This window comes from Arachis hypogaea, chromosome 20, assembly GCF_003086295.3.
Source record: "Arachis hypogaea cultivar Tifrunner chromosome 20, arahy.Tifrunner.gnm2.J5K5, whole genome shotgun sequence".
Lineage (NCBI taxonomy): Eukaryota > Viridiplantae > Streptophyta > Magnoliopsida > Fabales > Fabaceae > Arachis > Arachis hypogaea.
This window is the reverse complement of record NC_092055.1, coordinates 57,077,110-57,096,801: the sequence shown is the minus strand read 5'-3', so window position 1 is coordinate 57,096,801 and position 19,692 is coordinate 57,077,110. Positions and strand designations below refer to the sequence as shown.

The window sequence follows — 19,692 nt, the reverse complement described above, 5'->3', positions numbered from 1 at the left end:
TGTCGAGCTGACGTGCCATGGGAGGCTGCCGATGAGAGACCACTAGCGACGGATTGCAGGAAGATCATTCCGCACAGCCGAAACTTCTTAGCCCGGGGCCACAGACCACCACCATTCACTGCTACTGATGAGTCAGCCCCACCGTCTGTTGGACCCTCTTCCTCCACTGCTGCACCACCACCTGCCACAGAGCCCATCTATCATCTGGTGCACCGCTTGTTTCGACGACTTGACCAGATGGAGCGTCACAACAAGCGGCGCTATGAGCACCTAAAGCTGATGATACGATCCTGTGACATCCCCTCCGAGCCTGACACACCATCCCGAGGCAGAGACCCATCCCCAGGGAAAGGCAGCACCAGCCGCACCACAGGCAGCGATCCCACATCAGATTGAGGCTGCGGATCTTGAGATCCCGATCCAGTCAGCACCTCCTCCACAGCAGCCAGACCCTCAGCCCACTACCACTAAGACTCCAGCTACCATCCCTACCAGTGATGACACTCCTTCACACCCGGCTTGATTGAGCATCCGGGATGATGCTTCCTTTTAAGTGTGGGGAGGTCGCCATCTCTGGCGTTTATTTTGGTGAACCACTACATCTTTTTTTTCTTTTATTTTGGATATTTTTCTGTATTTTTCTTTTTACTGTTATTTTCTGAGTACTTATACATTGCTTTTATGTATTTTTACTCTATTTTCTGCATTTTGCATCTTTAGTTCATATTTTAGCCATTTAGTTTATTTTAGTTATTTAGTTTAGTTTGCAATTCTGATTTATTAGTGGATTAATTAGTATAGTTTACCCTTTTTAGCATAAGATAGTATAGTTTAAATAGAAAAATATAAAAAGGAAGTAAGTTAGGAAATTGAACATATCAGATTTAAATCCACAAACCTTATATATAGCATTACATGATGTAATTAAGCTGACAACATTTCATCAAGGAGGAACATTAAAACTTTAAAAGCTACCCTAAATAATTTTTTTATGAGAATAATGAGAATTTTTAACTAAACCTGCATACAATATATGAATGATATATGATGCTTGAGTTAGAGAACACACAGCCTGTGAGTCTTGAGCTTAATTGTATGGTTGCATTCAAACCATAATTTCATTTCTGTGTGTTTCATTTCTTTTTATTATGATGTTCTTTACTTTGCTTTAATCTATATGTCCAATTATAGAATATAGAATGTAGATACATACCAAGAGAATGATTGAGGCCATCATTTGATTTCAGCTCACTTGCCCCAAATTAGCCTACCTTTTTACATCACCCTTGTTAGCCCCCTTGAGCCTTTTAAAACCCCTTTATTCTATTTAGCCGAATTACTAGCCTTAAGCAGAAAAACAAAAGAAAATCCCAAGTGAATCCTTGGTTAGCTTAAGATAGAAAATCATGAATAGAGTTAAATGTGGGAAACCTTTTGGGAACATGGATGATAGAGACAAAAGGTAGAGAAGTTAAAAGAAATAAAAAAAATTTGGGAAGCATGCTCATGAGAAAATCAAAGTGATTTAATTGCCATGTGCCTTGAAAAAAAATTTTATTTTTTAGCATTTAAAATAAAAGGGGGATACAAAAGAAATTCCCCAATGCAAAATAAAAGCAAGGCACATGGAATAAAAAAATAAAAAAGTGAAACATGAGCATGTAACAATAAGTGGGATAATATGGGAAAATAGGTAAAGAGATTTTGTTTTACTAAATATGTATGTTAGGTGAGATCTTAGTCTAATTAAGGATTCACTTATTAGCTCACTTGACCCTATACATAAATCCTTACCATTACTTCTCTTCTTTCCATTTCTTTCCTCCTCCTTTCTTCTTCCCTTCTCCTACCATTCATCCAACACTTCCAAATACCATTGATAACCATTTAATAGTTAGTTAATTAGTTAGTTAGTTAGTTAATTAGTTAGTTACTTAGTTTAGTTTTCATATTCTTTTCTCTTTTTCATTATAGGTGTTGGATTATTGATTTTGTTTGCTATACATTGCTGCCTATTCTTCATTGCATGTTATCTTTGCATAATTGTTTTTGGATATTCATTGTTGGATGCCTTGATTGAGGTTATAATTTGCTACTTGATTTTGACTTTTTCATACTTAATCTTGAGAATACCAAGTGATGATAATTACCTTCGAGCTTGTAACTCTTCGTGAATTACATGTTGTAGCTAGCCACCATGTGATTTGAATCCTTTCCCTCGATTAGGCAAGTTCTTGATGGTTGATGTTGAGCATTTACCTTAATGCATTGTGCTTCTTGATCATATGCATCCATATGTGTTTGGCTTGAATACTTTTGTGCTTCTTTATAGTTTGTCTCAACTTACAAGCTTACTTAAAGTAGTTCAAGCACAATAGGATAAGTGACGTGTATGACTCTTTTTGTGACATAACTTTTTATGCTTATGTGTGTTCTAAAAGGCACCTAATTTAGGACTCACATCTACTTACATTAATGTCACATTACTTCACTCACTCAATTCTAGCGATTACTACCTCATTCCAACAATGTATGCTTCCTTGCTTTCGTATCTTCTCATCTTATGGTGTTATATTTTCTATTTTTCAAGAATGATGCACCACAAGTAAACATGGAAGCGGAACAAGAACACGCAACACCGATTGACCTACCAGCTGAAGGTAGCAACTCGGAACGTCACTGATAAACCCATATTTCATGAGTTCTTTTGTGCTTAATTTGAGTGATTTATACAATCCTTCACCTACTTATTCACATTAACTACATGGTTTTACTTTCCCTTCCTTATTATGTCATATTGTGAAAAACATGTTTCCTAAGCTTTAAAAATTAATTATTTTAATTACCTTTATTTCCATTCGATGCCGTGATTAGTGTGTTGAGTAGTTTCAGGTTTTCTAAGGCAGAATGACTTAAAGGATGAAAAAGGAAACATACAAAAATGGAAGGAGAAGGAAAAACGGAGCTTTGAAGGAAACTGGTATTCACGCGATCGCATGGACGACGCGATCGCGTGCCAAGCACGAATCAGCAGCGACGCGGCCGCATGACTGACGCGGTCGCATGACTGACGCGACCGCGTGGCAAGGAAAAGCTCCAAATGACGCGACCGCGTGACCCATGCGGACACGTGACAGAGGCCACGCACCAGAAATTGCAGAAAACGCTCATAGCAATTTCTGAAGCCCTTTTTGGCCCAGATCCAAGTACAGACAGCATAGACCAGAGGTTATAAAGTGTGGGAATGCACCCATTCAAAGAGAGCTCGCATATTTTATTTTTCAATGATTTAGATTTAGTTGAGAGGGAGATCTTCTCTCTCTTTCTCTTAGGATTTAGGATTTCTTCTTGTTTTAAGAGTGACTCTCAATCCAGGTTTTATATTTCTTTGTTTTAAACTTCCCTTTCACTTTATTTATTTATTTCAGTATCTGAGTTGGCTATTTACCTTTATAATTGGATCTATGAATTCTTCCATGTTACAGACTGTTATTTGAATTAATGATAATTGAGGTATTTTCAGTTTATGATTGTTCTCATGATTTAAGTTACCATTGCTTCCCATCTAAGGACATTCTTATTATTTTAGCAATTTTACTTTTTCCCCTTTTGGTCCTGGTTAAGAATTTAGTAACTCAACAGTTATTAAACTCAACATAATTAATAATCGTTATCTTGCTAATTGAGCTGAACTTAAGTAATCCCAACCTTTTCTTAAGAAATAATTAGGATTCAAAGGTCAATTTAATTAGTCTCCTAACTTTCCTTTGCCCTAGTAAAGGTTGATCAAGTGGAGTTTAGATTCAACTTTCATTATAGTTGAGAGAGATAACTACGTTGGACCTCCAACTTCTCTTACCTTGCCAAAAGTCTGCTTTACAGTATTTATTTATTTTAATTGCCATTTACTTTACTTGTCATTCAAAATTACTTGCTTCTCATCTTCTAAACCCCGATTACAACCTTTATAGCCAATAATAAGAACATACTTCCTCGTAGTTCCTTGAGAAGAAGACCCGAGGTTTGAATACTCGATTAACAATTTCTAAAGGGGTTTGTTACTTGTGACACCCAAAACGTTTGTATGAAAGGACTTTTGAAGGTTTAGAAACTATACTTGCAACGAGGATTTATCCGCAAATTTCTAGACCACGCAAAAGTTCCTCTCATCAGTCGCTGTACCACCTTGCTCATCTTTGAGTGCACCGAGGATGGTGCAAACTTTTAAGTGTGGGGAGGTCATCCGACCAATCGGTGATTTTGGGTGACAAATTTCTAATCCCAACACTTTTGCATTTCATTCTTTTAGGATTTTTAGTTTCATTTTCTTAATTTTTGCATATATATACACAATAAGCTTAGTCAAAATAATAAAAATTTTCAAGATTTCTACCTATAGGGCACCTCAATTGATTTGAGAAAACTTTTCATTGAATTTGCTTGAATTATATATATTGTGGATCGTGTTTCTGAGCTAAGAACACACAACCTTGTGAGAATTGAGCCTAATAGTGTGGTTACATCTTATAACCACTTATTTTCCCTTCTTATGTGCATTATTCTCTTTCTATGATTGTAATCTTTGATTTGTTTGATTCTTTATGTCCATTATTTTGTGTATTCATGCACTTATATGATTGAGGCCATCATTTCATTTAGCTCACTTACCCAAAAAGCCTTACCTTTTATCTTCCATTATTAGCCAACTTTGAGCCTACGCTTAACCCAATTGTTCTTTATTTTAGCACATCACAAGCCTAAAGCGAAAAAATAATAAAAGTCCTTTGTTTGGATCTTTGATTAGCTTAGGCTAGTGAGAGTGTTTATTATTCAAGTTTGGGGAGATTTGGGAACATTGGTCGGGATAAAAGGGTGTTTTGTATTTTTATATTTGGAAATTGGGTACATACTCATGTATTGATTAAATGTATAGACCTTATGCATTGATGTTCTTGTATGTAGCTTGAAAGAAAGAAAAAAATGAGAAAAACAAAAGAAAAAGAAAAAGAAAAAGAAAAAAATAATAAATGTGAAAAAGAAAAGAAAAGAAAAAAGAAAGAAAAAAGAAAGAAAAAGAAGAAAAGTAATAAAAAGGGGACAAAATGTCCCAAAACAAAGCTCAATAAGAATCAATGCATAAAGGTTGTGATAAAGAAAAAATGCATGAGTATGTAGAAAAAAGTGAAAAATGGGCAGTTAGGTTAGCTTTGAATTGTATAGGATGTCATAGGTTTGGTGGGAAGTTTAAGTTAATCAAAGATTCAAATCTCAAGCTCACTTGACCAAATATGGATTCTACCTTGACCCTAGCCCCATTACAACCAATGAAAAGACCTCATGATATATGTATGCATGCATGAAATAAATGTTGATTGTTAGAAGAAAAACATAATCTTAGAAAGCATGATTAGGGGAGAATTGAGTGAATCAACCCTAAACACTTGAGCGAATAGAGTGCAAACACATCCGGTGAGGGTTTGATGCTCAATTACATGTTTTCACCACTACAAGAAAATGAAACATTTGTAACAAAAATTAGTAATTGTTACATAATAATAATGTTTCGTAACAACAATACAATTTGTTACAAAACGTTTTGATATTTTGTAACGACTTAATTTTTTTTGTTAGAAATTATATTGGCTTTTGTAACGAACCAGTGTTTTGTTGCAAAATTTTAAAATATTTTGTATTAAAAGATGAAGTTGTTGCAAAAGTTTAAAATATTTTGTAATAAAATATCTATTTGTTTCAAAAACTCTAATTATTTTGTAATAAAAAATTAATTTGTTACAAAATTTAATATTATTTGTAACAAGTTGTTTGTTTGTCAAAAAATACAAGAATTTTTTTAACTAAAAAAATTATTTTAAAATCTTAAAATCTTTAAGATAATTTTATTTTGTTTTAAAAATTTTATTTTTTAAAATATTATTTGTGTTAATTAATTATTTTTTATAAAAAATTAAAGATTAAATGATTTATTTTTAAAAATGGTTTATATTATTTTATATTTTATTATAAAAGTAATATATAATTTTACTAATAATTAAGTCGTAAATGTTGATTAAAAATTTATTTTTTAAATTAAAAAATTAATTATTAAACATAAATAAAAATAATTAAACTTTAAAAATAAAAGCAAATATAAAAAGTAAAATCCAAATTCTATTCCTCACCTTTATTTTTCATTTTGTTGTTTGCCGTCCTCGACCATTTAAATAAAATTTTGAAAAACTCTCTTAAGAATAAAATATAGAGTTCTGATTTTTTTCTCTCTCTACTAGTCCAAAATCTACCATAACCCAACACTCATTTTTAAGCTGGTAAAACCTCCGATTGTTAAAAAACTTTTAGATGTTTTCGGGTTTGGTGCACCCTCCAAAACGACGCGCGCTTTGACATTCATTTAAAAAAAAACAAAACCTAAATGGCCAAAAACCTAAAACTCCCCAACGCAGCCCAGTCCTCCCTTTCCTCTCCCATCTGAAACTTTGAACTTTGAAATTAAAAGATCAAAGAACCCTAGCCCCCAGCCCCACAGCCACCGAAGTCCCGCAACCCCGCAGCCCCCACAGCCCCCACATTCCCATTCTCCATGGTCGTCCCCTTCCCTTCGTTGCATGTCTCAACCTAGTCTCTCTTCATTGCGTGTGCCATCGCTGCTTCTTCACCCCTTGTTGTCGGTCGTCGCTACACAGCTCCTCGCTGTGGGTCGTCGCGGTTCTGCTCCTCGCCGTGCGTCATTGTTGCTTCTCTACCTCCTCACCGGTCTTACTGGCTGGTCTTTGCTTCTCTGCTCCTCACTCGCCATCTCTGTCCTCATCATCATCGGTGTGCTATGACTCTTGTGAGGAAGTCCTGAAAGTTTCCTGCTATGAGGCTTTTCATGTCAGTGTAAAGCTGTAGGTTCCGGCACACTATTCTAACTTAATTAGTGATATGAGAAGGATAAGGATAATTATGTGATTTTTTTTATAGAGTGATTATTGGCATTGGTATTCATAAGAAAAGAGTTAATTAGCAAGAGTGGCTGACGGTTTATCGATTTCTTGAGTTGTTGGGTGTTCAGCTAACTGGTGGTGATGGGTAGCTAGAAGAGGGTAAGTGGGTAAGGTAGCAATTCATTGTTACAATTCTTCAAAGCATTTCTTCCCAAAACATTTCTCTATTAGCACAATGACTCTGACCAAAAGTTTATTTTGACATCTTTCTCTTGAAAAATAATTTAGCCTTACATTTTTCCTACTAAAGACCTTCAAACTAATTAAGCTCCACATAGGCTTGCTGCTTGAGATTTTGTTAACTAAAGTGACAATGATGAGGGCTTAAATGATAGGGTCATTGATGATGGAAAGAATGAAGAACTGGATGATAAATTTGATGATTTTCTTGATAGCAAGCCTGTTCTAGAACTACAGGGTGTGGATCCAAAGAGGGGTTGGAGATGGTAGTCATTGTTTAATTGTTTATGATTTTTATTTGTTACTATAGACATTACTAGAGATGAGAACTAACCAGACCTGTAAATTATCAAACCAATTTCTAACCAATTTCTACTTATCAACCTTACTTTTATTGTTTTGGAGTTAAGCAATTCTGCCGTGTACTAACAGATTCTTTATTGTTGTTGATTATATTTAGTTGATTGTAATTTTGTTGATTCAGGCAGATTATTCAATAGTGTAATAGTCACTTAGCTAATTTTGTTGATTATATTTGGTTGATTGTAATTGTAATTTTGTTGATTAATTTTGTTGAATTTGTTGTTGTGTTGCTTAAAAAATCACTTAGGTAAATCTTTTGTTGCTGTAAATTTTTTTGTTCCTTTGCCATGTATATTGATTTTTTTTTGTTGAATGGAAAATTTAGAATGAGTGTATAGTTTCTGTGATGAGGATATTGATGCTTTGATAAGCATGTGCTTATGCCTTTGGTTGGTAATGCAATAAAGTTTTGAATGTTCAGCAGATTATTGATATTGGCAAAACTCTACCATTGTTCATGGAGCTTCAAATTTTAGGTGACAGGATGCGAAGAACCATGCTCTACAAAGTGTCTTGTTTTCAATGTTGCAGGTCTTATTTAATTTGAGCTGAACCGTTTGGTTATATTGACTGTGTGATTTCCTCACATGTTTGTGCTAGCTGAACAATTTGAAACTATAGGTACTAGAGAAAGTAAAGCTCAAATTTTCTAGACAAAAATTTTTAGAATTGTATTAATTGACATCATATTGTTATTGATCATGTCCTAGATATTAATTGCTAATTTCATTTTATAACTATCTTTTGATTTTATAGGTACTTTACATCAACAAAGTGTTGGTGCTAAAGGTTTGAAAACTGTTTTAAAGCTTAGGAGGAATGGCTCTGCGGCATCTAATATAAATAGTGTTGCTTCTTATTGTGTTGCAATATTATGCTTACTATTTCAGAGTTTGTTTGTAACTCCTTTAAAGCGCATGAGTAGCTTGTGTTTCAATGAAAAGCTATTTTTTCTGTCACTTTACAAGGTGATTTAATTTTCTTAAACTTCTATTATCTCATATTTGATAACAACCTACTCGGTTACATATATTTTAAAAAAAGAAGTTCTAAGAACATTTTCTTTGTGCAGGTCTTGGTTTCTATCTCAGAAACTGCTCCCATCATTTTATACATTAGAGATGTTGAGAGCCTTGTTCTACAATCATCAAGGTTATACAACTTGATACATAATGCTTCATTATTTTTGAAAATTGGTAGGCATTTATCCTTTTTCGTGCTCTTATTGACGAAGAATCTAAATTATAATTAGTGTTACATCTTGTTTCTAATTTTTATTTTGGTTTTTTATATCTTTTTTTTATATCTTGTTTCTTATGTTAAACATCTACAAGTGATTCGTGCAAAAATATTCTATCATAATATGGAAACAGTTAGTATAAATGATCATAATTATTATGATTATTTAAGTTAATAGTGTGAGATTATGCAAATTTTTTTAATCAATTGCTTTGTCAAGGTCTAAACTCTACTCTTCGATTGTTACATCGATAGGTGGAAGCCATCAAAAAAATTGTTGAGTATGTTGCTCAACTGAAAAAGAGTTGGAAAAGGACATGGTAAAAATTTTAAAGTTTGTATTCATTGTTGAATAATACGAGTATAGTTTTTTGTTTTTCCTGAGCATTTTTAAAGGAAAAACAAATCTTGTTTCTTAAGCCAGTGTTTTTTGGTTGGTGGTCTTTTCAGGTGTGTGGCACTTATTAGAAGCTTTTCTATGAGAAAGGAGATGTATGAATATGATGGAGTTTGTAATTTGTAGTTTATATTTTGGACATTTATAATTCCTTATTTTTCTTGTCCTATGCATCTATCTAGTTCTTTAGGATTCTTCAATGTGTCTTGTTAGTTTGTAATTTAAAGTTTATATATGGAAGATTTATAAAACAATCTTAGTTAAATGAAAGATATTTGAACTATCTATGTTATTATATATTATATAAATGTTGACTTATTGAGTAAATTAGTTAATATATTAATTAATTAAAAATAATATAATTTGGCAAATTATGCGTGTAATTTGTATTAAAAAAATTACTACAAAATAAATAGTGTTTTGTAACTAGAAAAAAAAAGTTACAAAATTAAGTTACATTTTGTAACAAAATTTTACAATAGGAAAAAAAATATTGTCACCTGATGAGCGAATAATTTATACGCTTTTTGGCATTATTTTGTAGGTAGTTTTTAGTATATTTTAGTTACTTTTTATTATATTTTTATTAGTTTTCAAGAAAAATTCACATTTCTGGACTTTAATATGAGTTTGTATATTTTTCTGTGATTTCAGGTATTTTCTGGCTGAAATTGAGGGACCTGAGCAAAAATCTGATTCAGAGGCTGAAAAAGGACTGCAGATGCTGTTGGATTCTGACCTCCCTGCACTCGAAATGGATTTTCTGGAGTTACAGAAACCCAATTGGTGTGCTCTCAATTGCGTTGGAAAGTAGACATCCAGGGCTTTCCAGAAATATATAATAGTCCATACTTTGTCTGAGTTTTGATGACACAAACTGGCGTTCAAACGCCAACTTTCTGCCCTATTCTGGCATTAAACGCCAGAAACAGGTTACAAACTAGAGTTAAACGCCAGAAACAGGCTACAACCTGGCGTTTAACTCCAAGAAGAGTCTCTACACATGAAAGCTTCAATGCCTAGCCCAAGCACAGAGCAAGTGGGCCCCGGAAGTGGATTTCTGCACTATCTGCACTTAGTTACTCATTTTTTGTAAACCCTAGTTACTAGTTTAGTATAAAAACTACTTTTAGAGATTTATTTTGTATCCAGTTTTCATATTTCGAAACTGAGACCATTGATCACGTTCTGGGGGCTGGCCATTCGGCCATGCCTAGACCTTTTTCACTTATGTATTTTCTACGGTGGAGTTTCTACACCTCATAGATTAAGGTGTGGAGCTCTGCTGTTCCTCATGAATTAATGCAAAGTACTATTATTTTTCTATTCAATTCAAGCTTATTCTTATTCCAAGATATTCACTCGCACTTCAACCTGATGAATGTGATGATCCGTGACACTCATCATCATTCTCACCTATGAATGCGTGCCTGACAACCACTTCCGTTCTATCTGCAATAGCTTGAGCGTGTATCTCTTAGCCTCCATTCCGAAAGATCAGAGTCTTTGTGGTATAAGCTAGAATCAATCGGCATCATTCTTGATATCCGGAAAGTTTAAACCTTGTCTGTGGTATTCTGAGTAGGATCTGGGATGGGATGACTGTGACGAGCTTCACACTTGCAAGTGTTGGGCATAGTGACAGATGCAAAAGGATCAATGGATCCTATTCCAACATGAGTGAGAACCGACAGATGATTAGCCGTGCGGTGACAGTGCACTTGGACCATTTTCACTGAGAGGACGGACGGTAGCCATTGACAACGGTGATCCCCCAACATACAGCTTGCCATGGAAAGGAGTATGAATGATTGAATGAAGACAGTAGGAAAGCAGAGATTCAGAAGCAACAACCATCTCCATATGCTTATTTGAAATCCCACCAATGAATTACATAAGTATTTCTATCTTATTTTATATTTTATTTATATTTTAATTATCAAAACCTCATAACCATTTGAATCTACCTGACTGAGATTTACAAGATGACCATAGCTTGCTTCAAGCCGACAATCTCCGTGGGATCGACCCTTACTCACGTAAGGTTTATTACTTGGACGACCCAGTGCACTTGTTGGTTAGTTGTGCAAAGTTGTGAAGAAGAATTGAGATTATGATTGTGCGTACCAAGTTGCTGGCACCATTAAGATCACAATTTCATGCACAATCACCAAAAATATTTTGAAGATCAAATTTTTTTATCACTTTTGTAGCGACTTTTGGTTTTTTGTATCACAAAAATTTGTTACAAAATATTACTTTGAAATGTAACAGTTTCATTTTTTGTTACAAAAACTTTTTGAAACGGGACATACTGCAACGGCACCCTTTTTTGTTACAAAATTCTTTTGTTTCAAAATTTTGATTTTTTGTAACAAATTTTTTTGTTACAAATATTGCTTTTTCTTGTAGTGCACCTATGATCATCATTCTTCATGCAAGTTTGTAAAAATATTTAATAGCTCAATTCAATTGTGGTTTAGCATGGTTGTTAATACCTTTGGCCCTTGTGCTTATGTATGTATTCTTGGGAATTGATTTATTTTGACCAAGCAATTGCATTCATTTAGATAGTTGCATATAGTTTAGTTCCATTGAATAAATGTCATACCCTTTACTTCATTCTTGGTTTAGAATGAGGACATACTAAGGTTTAAGTGTGGGGAGGTTGATAAACCCCATTTGTAGGGTTTATCTCGTGTTGAATTTAGGACATTTTGATAACTTTTCCTCACATTTATTCAATGAAATAGCATGGTTTTGTGATTGTCTCCTTATTTGTGCTTGGATGTGAAAATATGCTTTTAGACCTTTAAATTGATAGTTTTAATCTTCCTTTGATTCCACTAGATGCATTGATTTGTTTGCTAGTGATTTCAGGTTGAAAAGGGCTAGGAAAGGATCAAAGGAGTGAAAGGAAAGTATACAAAGTGGAGAAATCATGAAAAGCCAAAGATTTGGAAAAAGCTCATGGACGCACGCGCGCACTATGCGCCTACGCGCAGATTCCGAAATGCTCCAGGGACGCGTACGCACCAAAGGTCGCACGTGATATTTAAGGAGGAACTCGTGCCTGGCGATTTTGGAGGGTTTCTAGCCCCATTTGGAGCTGAGTTTTTGGCGGGAAAAAGCTAAATAAACCAAGGAATGAAGGGGAAGGTATCATCATCACTTCACAACACACATTAGGTCTAGTTTTAGTTAGTTTTAGAGAGAGAAGCTCTCACTTCTTTCTAGGATTAGGATTAGGATTAGTTCAATAATCTTAGATCTAGGTTTCAATTCATGCTTTCATCTTCTTCTACCTCTCAATTCCTTGTTGTTGCATTCATCATTCTTCTATTGTTTGTTATAATTTCTTCTACTTTGTTTATATGCTTTGTTGTAGATCTACTTTTGTTCATTCTATTTTCTTTCAATTCAATTTGAGGTAATTCATGATAATTATGTTTCTTTTGATTGTTGTTATTAATTCCTTACAATAATTGTTGTTAGATTATATTCTTGTTGTCAATTTACTATGATTTCCTTTTGTGCCTTCCAAGTGTTTGTCAAAATGCTTGAAAAGATGTTAGAGTAGATTTTAGTGCTCTTGGCTTGGGAAGGTAACTTAGGAACTCTTGAGTTACTAATGTCCAAGTAATTGATGATTGGGAGCCATTAACTCTAGATCTCACTAATTGAATTGGTGGAGAACTAGGACTTATGGACTTGGATTGATATAGCTCATTTGACTTTCCTTTACCTAGTTAGAGGATGACTTAATGGGATTGATCCATGCCAATTCTCATGTTGTGGTTAGTGATAAGGATAGAGATCCTTGACCACCAACCCTTGCCAAGACCTTTTTGTCATTTGGTTTCCTTTGCGCTTTACTTTTCATGTCCCTTATCCAAAATCCCAAAATATACAACTCATAACCAATAACAAGGACACTACCCTGTAATTCCTTTGAGAGACGACCCGAGGTTCCAATACTTCGGTTTATAAATTTAGGGGTTTGTACTTGTGACAACAAATGTTTGTATGAAAGGATTATTGATTGGGTTAGAAACTATACTTTACAACGAGATTTCATTGTGGAATTCTAAACCGTCAAAAATCCATTCATCAAGACACTCTTAGCTCAGTCCAAACACTCACCAAGCGGGTCCCGGAAGTGGATTTTTGCACTACAAGCCTAAGCCTATCATATTTTTGTAATCCTTAGTTATTAGATTAGTATATATAGGAGAAGATCACCCTTGTTTTAGGATCTTCAACCACCATAGAACATTATTTCATATTTTCAAGTTTCATTGTACATTATGAGCCATTAAACCTCCTAGGTTAAGGTTAGGAGCTCTGCTGAGTTTTATGGATTAATAAAAGTACTAATATCCTATTTCAATTCGTGTTTGATTCTCTCCTAAGATGTATCTTCATTCTTCAACCTTATGAATGAGTTGAACCATCACAAGTTATCTCTATTATACATGGGTTCAGCGAGCGTCTTTCATCGGATATCAATGAACCACTAGCTTGAGGATACGTCTCTTAGACGGCTAATCCACAACTTTGTTGGAAACTTCTCGAGACATCAGTACAACCGAGGTATGGGGAGATTAAGGTCTTTGTGGTAAAGGCTAGAATCAAGGCGCAATATTCTCTGATTCGGAAGATTTGACCTTGTCTGTGGTGTTTTGAGTAGGATCACCAAGGGGATGAACTGCAGGAGCTTCACCCTCATTCAGACTGGATGCGCACTAAACCTGGTGTTCATCCTAGAGGAAGATTGGCGGCCTCTCAACCGGCGTTGATCACATACAGCCTGCTATAGAAGAAATATTCACAATTGGAGTAGACAGTAAGAAAGTATTGATCTAGAAGAACAAAGCATCTCCAAAGCCTTAACCATCTTCTTATCATTGAATTCACACTTACTGAGTAACGTTATCTTTATTTTACGTTTATGCGTTTAAACAACTACACAACTTTTCTATCCACCTAACTAAGATTTACAAGATAACCATTATTTGATCCAAGCCGACAATCCTCGTGGGATCGACCCTGACTCACCTCAGGTATTACTTGGACGACCTAGTGCACTTGCTAGTTCAGTTGTGCAAAGTTAAATTTCGCGCACCATGTATTGATGTGGTTTGGTTGATGAAGGCCTTATTTTTCTTCATCTATGCAATAATGTTAAGCTATTACCTAAAAGATATGTGACCATGACCACTACCAGGTTTTGAACTTTGAATTGGTTGTGTACTAGGCATCACTATAATGTAGCTGATGCAAGACTAGCACAGCATGTTGAGAGAAGGATTGTAGATGGCCTTCTTATTAGTTGTGTTGCATCTTGTTCCAATATCTAAGCGCTTATTATGGATGTTGGAACTGGTTTTAGAACTCAAGTTTACAAGTTGTCACCATTTTTCTTGCATAAGGTGAATTTGTATGTTATATATTGTATTTGCCTATAACTCTATTCTCTATTTTCAAGTTTTGAAGCTTTTCCACGAGACTCTACTTCTATTTAGGAATGAATTATGGAGCAGTGGGAAAAGAACTATTATATTACTTAAATAGCTAGAGCTAGTAATGGAAGCTCTCTTGTGGTTTGTTTAATTTGATTTGTTAAGTAACATGATAAATATGAATTTGTACTTCTCTCGGAAGGTTATTCATGTTATCAAATACCATGAAAAATTTAATGTTTCACTGTTCTATTTATATTTTGAGATCTTATTTCAAATTTAGGTTTCTAGCTATAATTTGGTCTTTCAGTTGATCACATCATAATTTAACTGTAGAGACTAAAGGAATAGAAGAGTGCAAATTCTACTGATATTAGAAATCAAAGTCCTCTATAAGGTTTAGCTTAGTTATAGTAATTTATATCTAATGTGACTTTGCTTTGCATCTTAATAAAACAGGTACTGAGCTTTCATATAGTAAAGTGGCTGAAACGAAAGTTCTCGAGCATTGAGAAGGAAGAATAGCAATACCAGAAATAATCTATTCTGGCTGAGTCTAAATTGTATTGCTCTCACACCTATGGAACAGTTCTGTTAATAGTGTTTACTTAGTGTTAGTGTATAAATCACTGTATAAAACTGAGATTGAGACAAGTGTATTCACTCAACTATATTGATATGTTAGTTGGTTACTTTAATCACAACTTATCTTAATTGTTGATTATCATTTTTTATTTTTAGATTTATTTTGTGATTATCATCATTTTGGAACGTGATTATGCTTTTAAAAAAATTAAATCTCATAAAATAAAATAGGCTATAGTCACGGTTTTAAGGTGGGGTGACCATAGATAAGCTATGGTCACAGTAAAAACCGTGTCCATAGACCATAGATAAGACTATGGTCACGGTTTTAAGGGGGAGTGACCATAAAGACTATGGTCACAGTTTTAAGGTGGGGTGACCATAGATAAGGTTATGGTCACAATTTTAATAAAAGGGTGACCATAGATTAGGCTATGGTCATGATTTTAATAAAAGGGTGACCATAGAGCAACCTATGGTCACGGTTTTTACACAACCATAGATTAACCTTTGGTCACGGTAAAAAAATGTGACCTAAAGTGCCAGAATTTGAACACTACAACCGTGACCATAGAAATCGTGACCATAGATAAAAAAAAAAAAAACCGTGACCATAAGTCTATGGCCACAGCAGAATAGGCCACAGTGGAAAAATCGTGACCATAGACCTATAATCACCTTTTTCCCTAGCTATGGTCACAGTTTTTCACTGTGGCCATAGACCTTTTTTTGTAGTGCTAGACCTGTCGAACCCTTTATTTCTCACATAAAATTCACACAAGTTCATTCGTAAGTCATAACAAGATGACTTCAAAGAGAATTAAAAATTACTATTTAATATTAAGAAAAACAAATAAGCGAGACTTTGAAGAATAAATCAAAAGCTTAAAGGACAACTGCACATTTGAATTAAACAAAGAGTATGAAAGCAATTAACGTAGATTAAAACACATAAAGGGACAGTTAACAATAAAATATATCATGTACAAGAAATAGGGTGAAAACAACATCTAATAAAAGATTAGGTTGCAGTGGCGGGGAAGCGTGTTGCGCTGCGGGTAAAGCTTGTTGCGGTGGCAGTAGAAGCGGATTGCAACGGCGAAGATAAGTGAACGAAAGAGATTGCGGAGGAAGAGAAAGAGAGAATGGCAACAGTGATTGAAAAAGAGAAAAGTTCTAGCAGATCAAATGTCTCACTATTTTTAATCTAAAAGTAAAAGAAAAAAAAATATGTAAAAAAATAATTAGAAATTCAATATCTAATTACTAATTTTTTAAAAATAAAAAAATGAAATTTTTTTAATTATTTTAGTATTAACTTATGATACTCTACATAAAAGTGAGGATAAATAATTTATGGTCATGACTATATTATCTGTATAATAAAATCAGTTACTAAAATTAGTTATTAGTATAAATTATATATTAAAATATAAAATATATATTAAAAATAAACTATATAATATATATATTTATACACAAATATATTAGCTAATTTTAGTAACTAATTTTAATATATGAATAACATTTTTGGTTGTTAGGATGATAGAGTAACGATTGAGTGGAGATTATGTGATATGCCTGTCCATCGTAGAATTCACTCATAGTCACGCTTAACGGCTTCAGAGAAATTCTTGTATAAAGAATTTATTTCTCTTGGATTCAAGCGGATTTAAGTGTACAACTTCTTTGTATTGTTGGGCAATCTAATCTAAACTTCGCCATTGCAATTATTAACTTTGCGTTCTTGAAGCTCTTGAATCAAGGCATCAACATCTTGATAAGAAGTTCCACCTTCTTCAACAGCTCTTGTGCCACTCTCAGCAATCTTCTTCACTCTCATTCTCATCTCCGCCGCCTCCTCACTCTCCCCCATCAACTTCTTCACCGCAATCTCCACCATCTCTCTCCCCACCACCTCTTTCCACTCGTCACGAAACCACACCCACTCTCTGCTCCCAACTGGCACCCCAATTCTCAACACACTCGTCACCAGCTTCTCGTTCAAGAATTGCTCCGCCGTCACTGGCCACGTCACCATAGGCACACCGGCACAGATTCCTTCTAGAGTTGAGTTCCAACCACAATGAGTCACGAACCCTCCAATGGCGCCATGCTCCAGTATTAAAAGCTGAGGAGCCCACCCTCTAACGATCAATCCTCTGTTTGATTCCTTCATCCTCTCTTCAAACCCTTCAGGGAGCCATGTTTGAACATCATCTTCGTCATCTTCTTCTTTGTTCTTGGGCGATGACTTCATAATTTTTCCAACAACCCAAACGAACGATTTACCAGAAGCTTCAAGACCGTAAGCGATTTCCTTGAGCTGCTGTGGTGGTAACCGAATCAAGCTTCCAAAGCAGACATAAATAACTGAATGCGGTTCCTTCGAGTTCAGCCATTTCAAGCAACCTTGGTCGTCAATGGTGGGCAACTTCCCTCTCTGGGTTTTATCTTCTACGCTTCGGTTACAAAGCGAAACCGGTCCCACAATCCATGCTTTCTTCCCAAGCTCGTTCCTCATGTAATCAGCATAATCAGGTTCCAATTCGTAAAAGCTGTTGATGATAGTTCCAAAGCTCTTATCCTCGAAATCCTTCATTTTATCAGGAAACAGCGACGGATTTCTCGCGAAAATCGGAAGCTGAGACTTTGTGAGTTCTACTTTATCAGGAAGGTTAGGAACGACGAAAGGCTCGTAATCTGAACTCAAATTCTCGAGATTCAAGTATTTTCTTATATTTTCTTGGACGCAGCGAGGGAAGCAACCGTTACCAGTGAAGACAATCCTCGGGATTCGGAGCTCGTCGACTAGGTCGCCGGCCCAGCGGTGGAACATGTCGATGACAATGCAGTCCGGCGGGTGACGGAGGAGGAAGGTTTTGAGGGGTTGAAGGAGTACGGTGGTGTCGGTCATTGGTCCGGCGGTGACGTCGGTAGCGTCGCGTATTTCTGCGGGGAGAGTGTGGATGGTGATAGGGTGGCCGGAGCTCTGGGCTCTAGTTATGAGGTTTTGGAAGTTGAGAGCGTGGGAGGGTGTGGCTATGATTGTTGAGGCGGCTCCATGAGATGCAAAAACTCTTGCTGTGTCTATCATTGGGATTTGGTGGCCGCCTCCTATGAAGGGGAAGAAGAACATTTTTACTAAACCAGTTTCAGTTGCCATTTTTCTTAACGATGATGAAAAGAATTAGAGATGCTGTTTTGGTTTTGAAGGATGGTGGTGGGATATATAGAAGGCCTTTGTTAGCTTCACAATGATGAGAAGAGGTTAAACTCTAAAACGTCACCAGTGACGTGCGTACCAAAGCACGTTGCCAGATTCTTTTGACTTGCCATAGTGCTTTTAAGTTGTTGTCGGAAACACCTTTCAAACGAAATTGACTTCTTGTGAAGGATAAAGGAGGCTTTAATGGCATCCAAACTTATTGCTCAAGAAATTTCCACTTATAACTCACTAGTGAACACCCAGTGGCATCAATGGTAATTTGTTTGTGGAATTTTAGGCTCTAACTAGGCTATTAGTCTTCGAAGTTCCAGCTAAGTTATACTTTGATCAAAAGTATATTCCGGAGAAATGTTTTAACCCTAGAACGCTTAATAATATTTAAGCGGTATTTTACATACAGGATTTCTAAGCAAGCATGATCTATCTAAAAAAAAGCATGCTATAAGCATTGTGCAGCTGTTCCCATATCAGTAGCAGTGATTGTGGATTAAATTTCACGAATGATAATAGCTAAAGTGATTATGAAACAGGAACAGATATTAAGTACTGAAATTATCCAACATGCAAATAGATAGGATTGGTGGTGTTGGTACTTGAGCCTAAGAATGTTAGCTTAATTATGATCAAGTGGTACGCTGCAAGAGGCACAAGATGTTTACTTTTTTTTGCTATTATTTGATGATAACATGGACTTGGAACAGGGAACAACAGACTATTAGCTCACATTTGTTTTGTATTTTCATTTTTTAATTTTATTTCAGTATTTTTTATTTTTTAAATTTTGTAAAAAAAAAAAAACAGAAATTAAAAACAGAAAAAGTTTTATTATTTTCATTATTTTTTCTTCACAAAATCTAAAAATAAAAAATACTAAAAATAAAAACAAAAAATAAAAATGCAAAGCAAAAGTACCATTATTCTTTGGTATAACTGTTTTCAGTCTACATTCTACAACATGAATTGCAGCCACTTGGATTTTTGAGGTTGTATACTGTATACAAGTGTGTACCGCTTAAGGGTTTGTTCTAGCTTTAGTTGTGGGAATGAGTACAAGGGAAATATTCTATATATTGCTAATGCTAGGTTTGGTTCTTGTGCTATGGCCATTTAGTGTACTTATTTGTCGTAGCTGCTATCAGCTTTAGGTGCGAGGCGGAGATTGTGTTCTGTTTGGCATTTGAGACTCCTCTATCTTGCTTTCTCATGCCCAGCTTTGGTTTTCATCTCGGGAAA

General features: G+C 35.1%; 1 protein-coding gene and 1 long non-coding RNA gene across 2 annotated transcripts; one reads left to right on the top strand and one right to left on the bottom strand.

The window, feature by feature from the left end:
* Positions 1-6,766: 6,766 nt before the first annotated feature.
* Positions 6,767-8,745, top strand: LOC112784266 (uncharacterized). The gene is made up of 4 exons (XR_011878567.1): positions 6,767-6,905; positions 7,972-8,078; positions 8,304-8,515; positions 8,620-8,745. It is a non-coding gene; the product is annotated as an uncharacterized lncRNA (long non-coding RNA).
* Positions 8,746-16,672: 7,927 nt separating this feature from the next.
* Positions 16,673-19,272, bottom strand: LOC112784330 (abscisate beta-glucosyltransferase). The gene has a single exon (XM_025827483.3). It carries the CDS (start codon positions 18,394-18,396, stop codon positions 16,942-16,944), a length of 1,455 nt encoding a protein of 484 aa, XP_025683268.1. The 5' UTR covers positions 18,397-19,272; the 3' UTR covers positions 16,673-16,941.
* Positions 19,273-19,692: the final 420 nt, after the last annotated feature.

Excerpts from the sequence above, each read along its gene's own strand:
- LOC112784330 (XM_025827483.3), bottom strand. The coding sequence starts at position 18,396 with ATGGCAACTGAAACTGGTTTAGTAAAAATGTTCTTCTTCCCCTTCATA.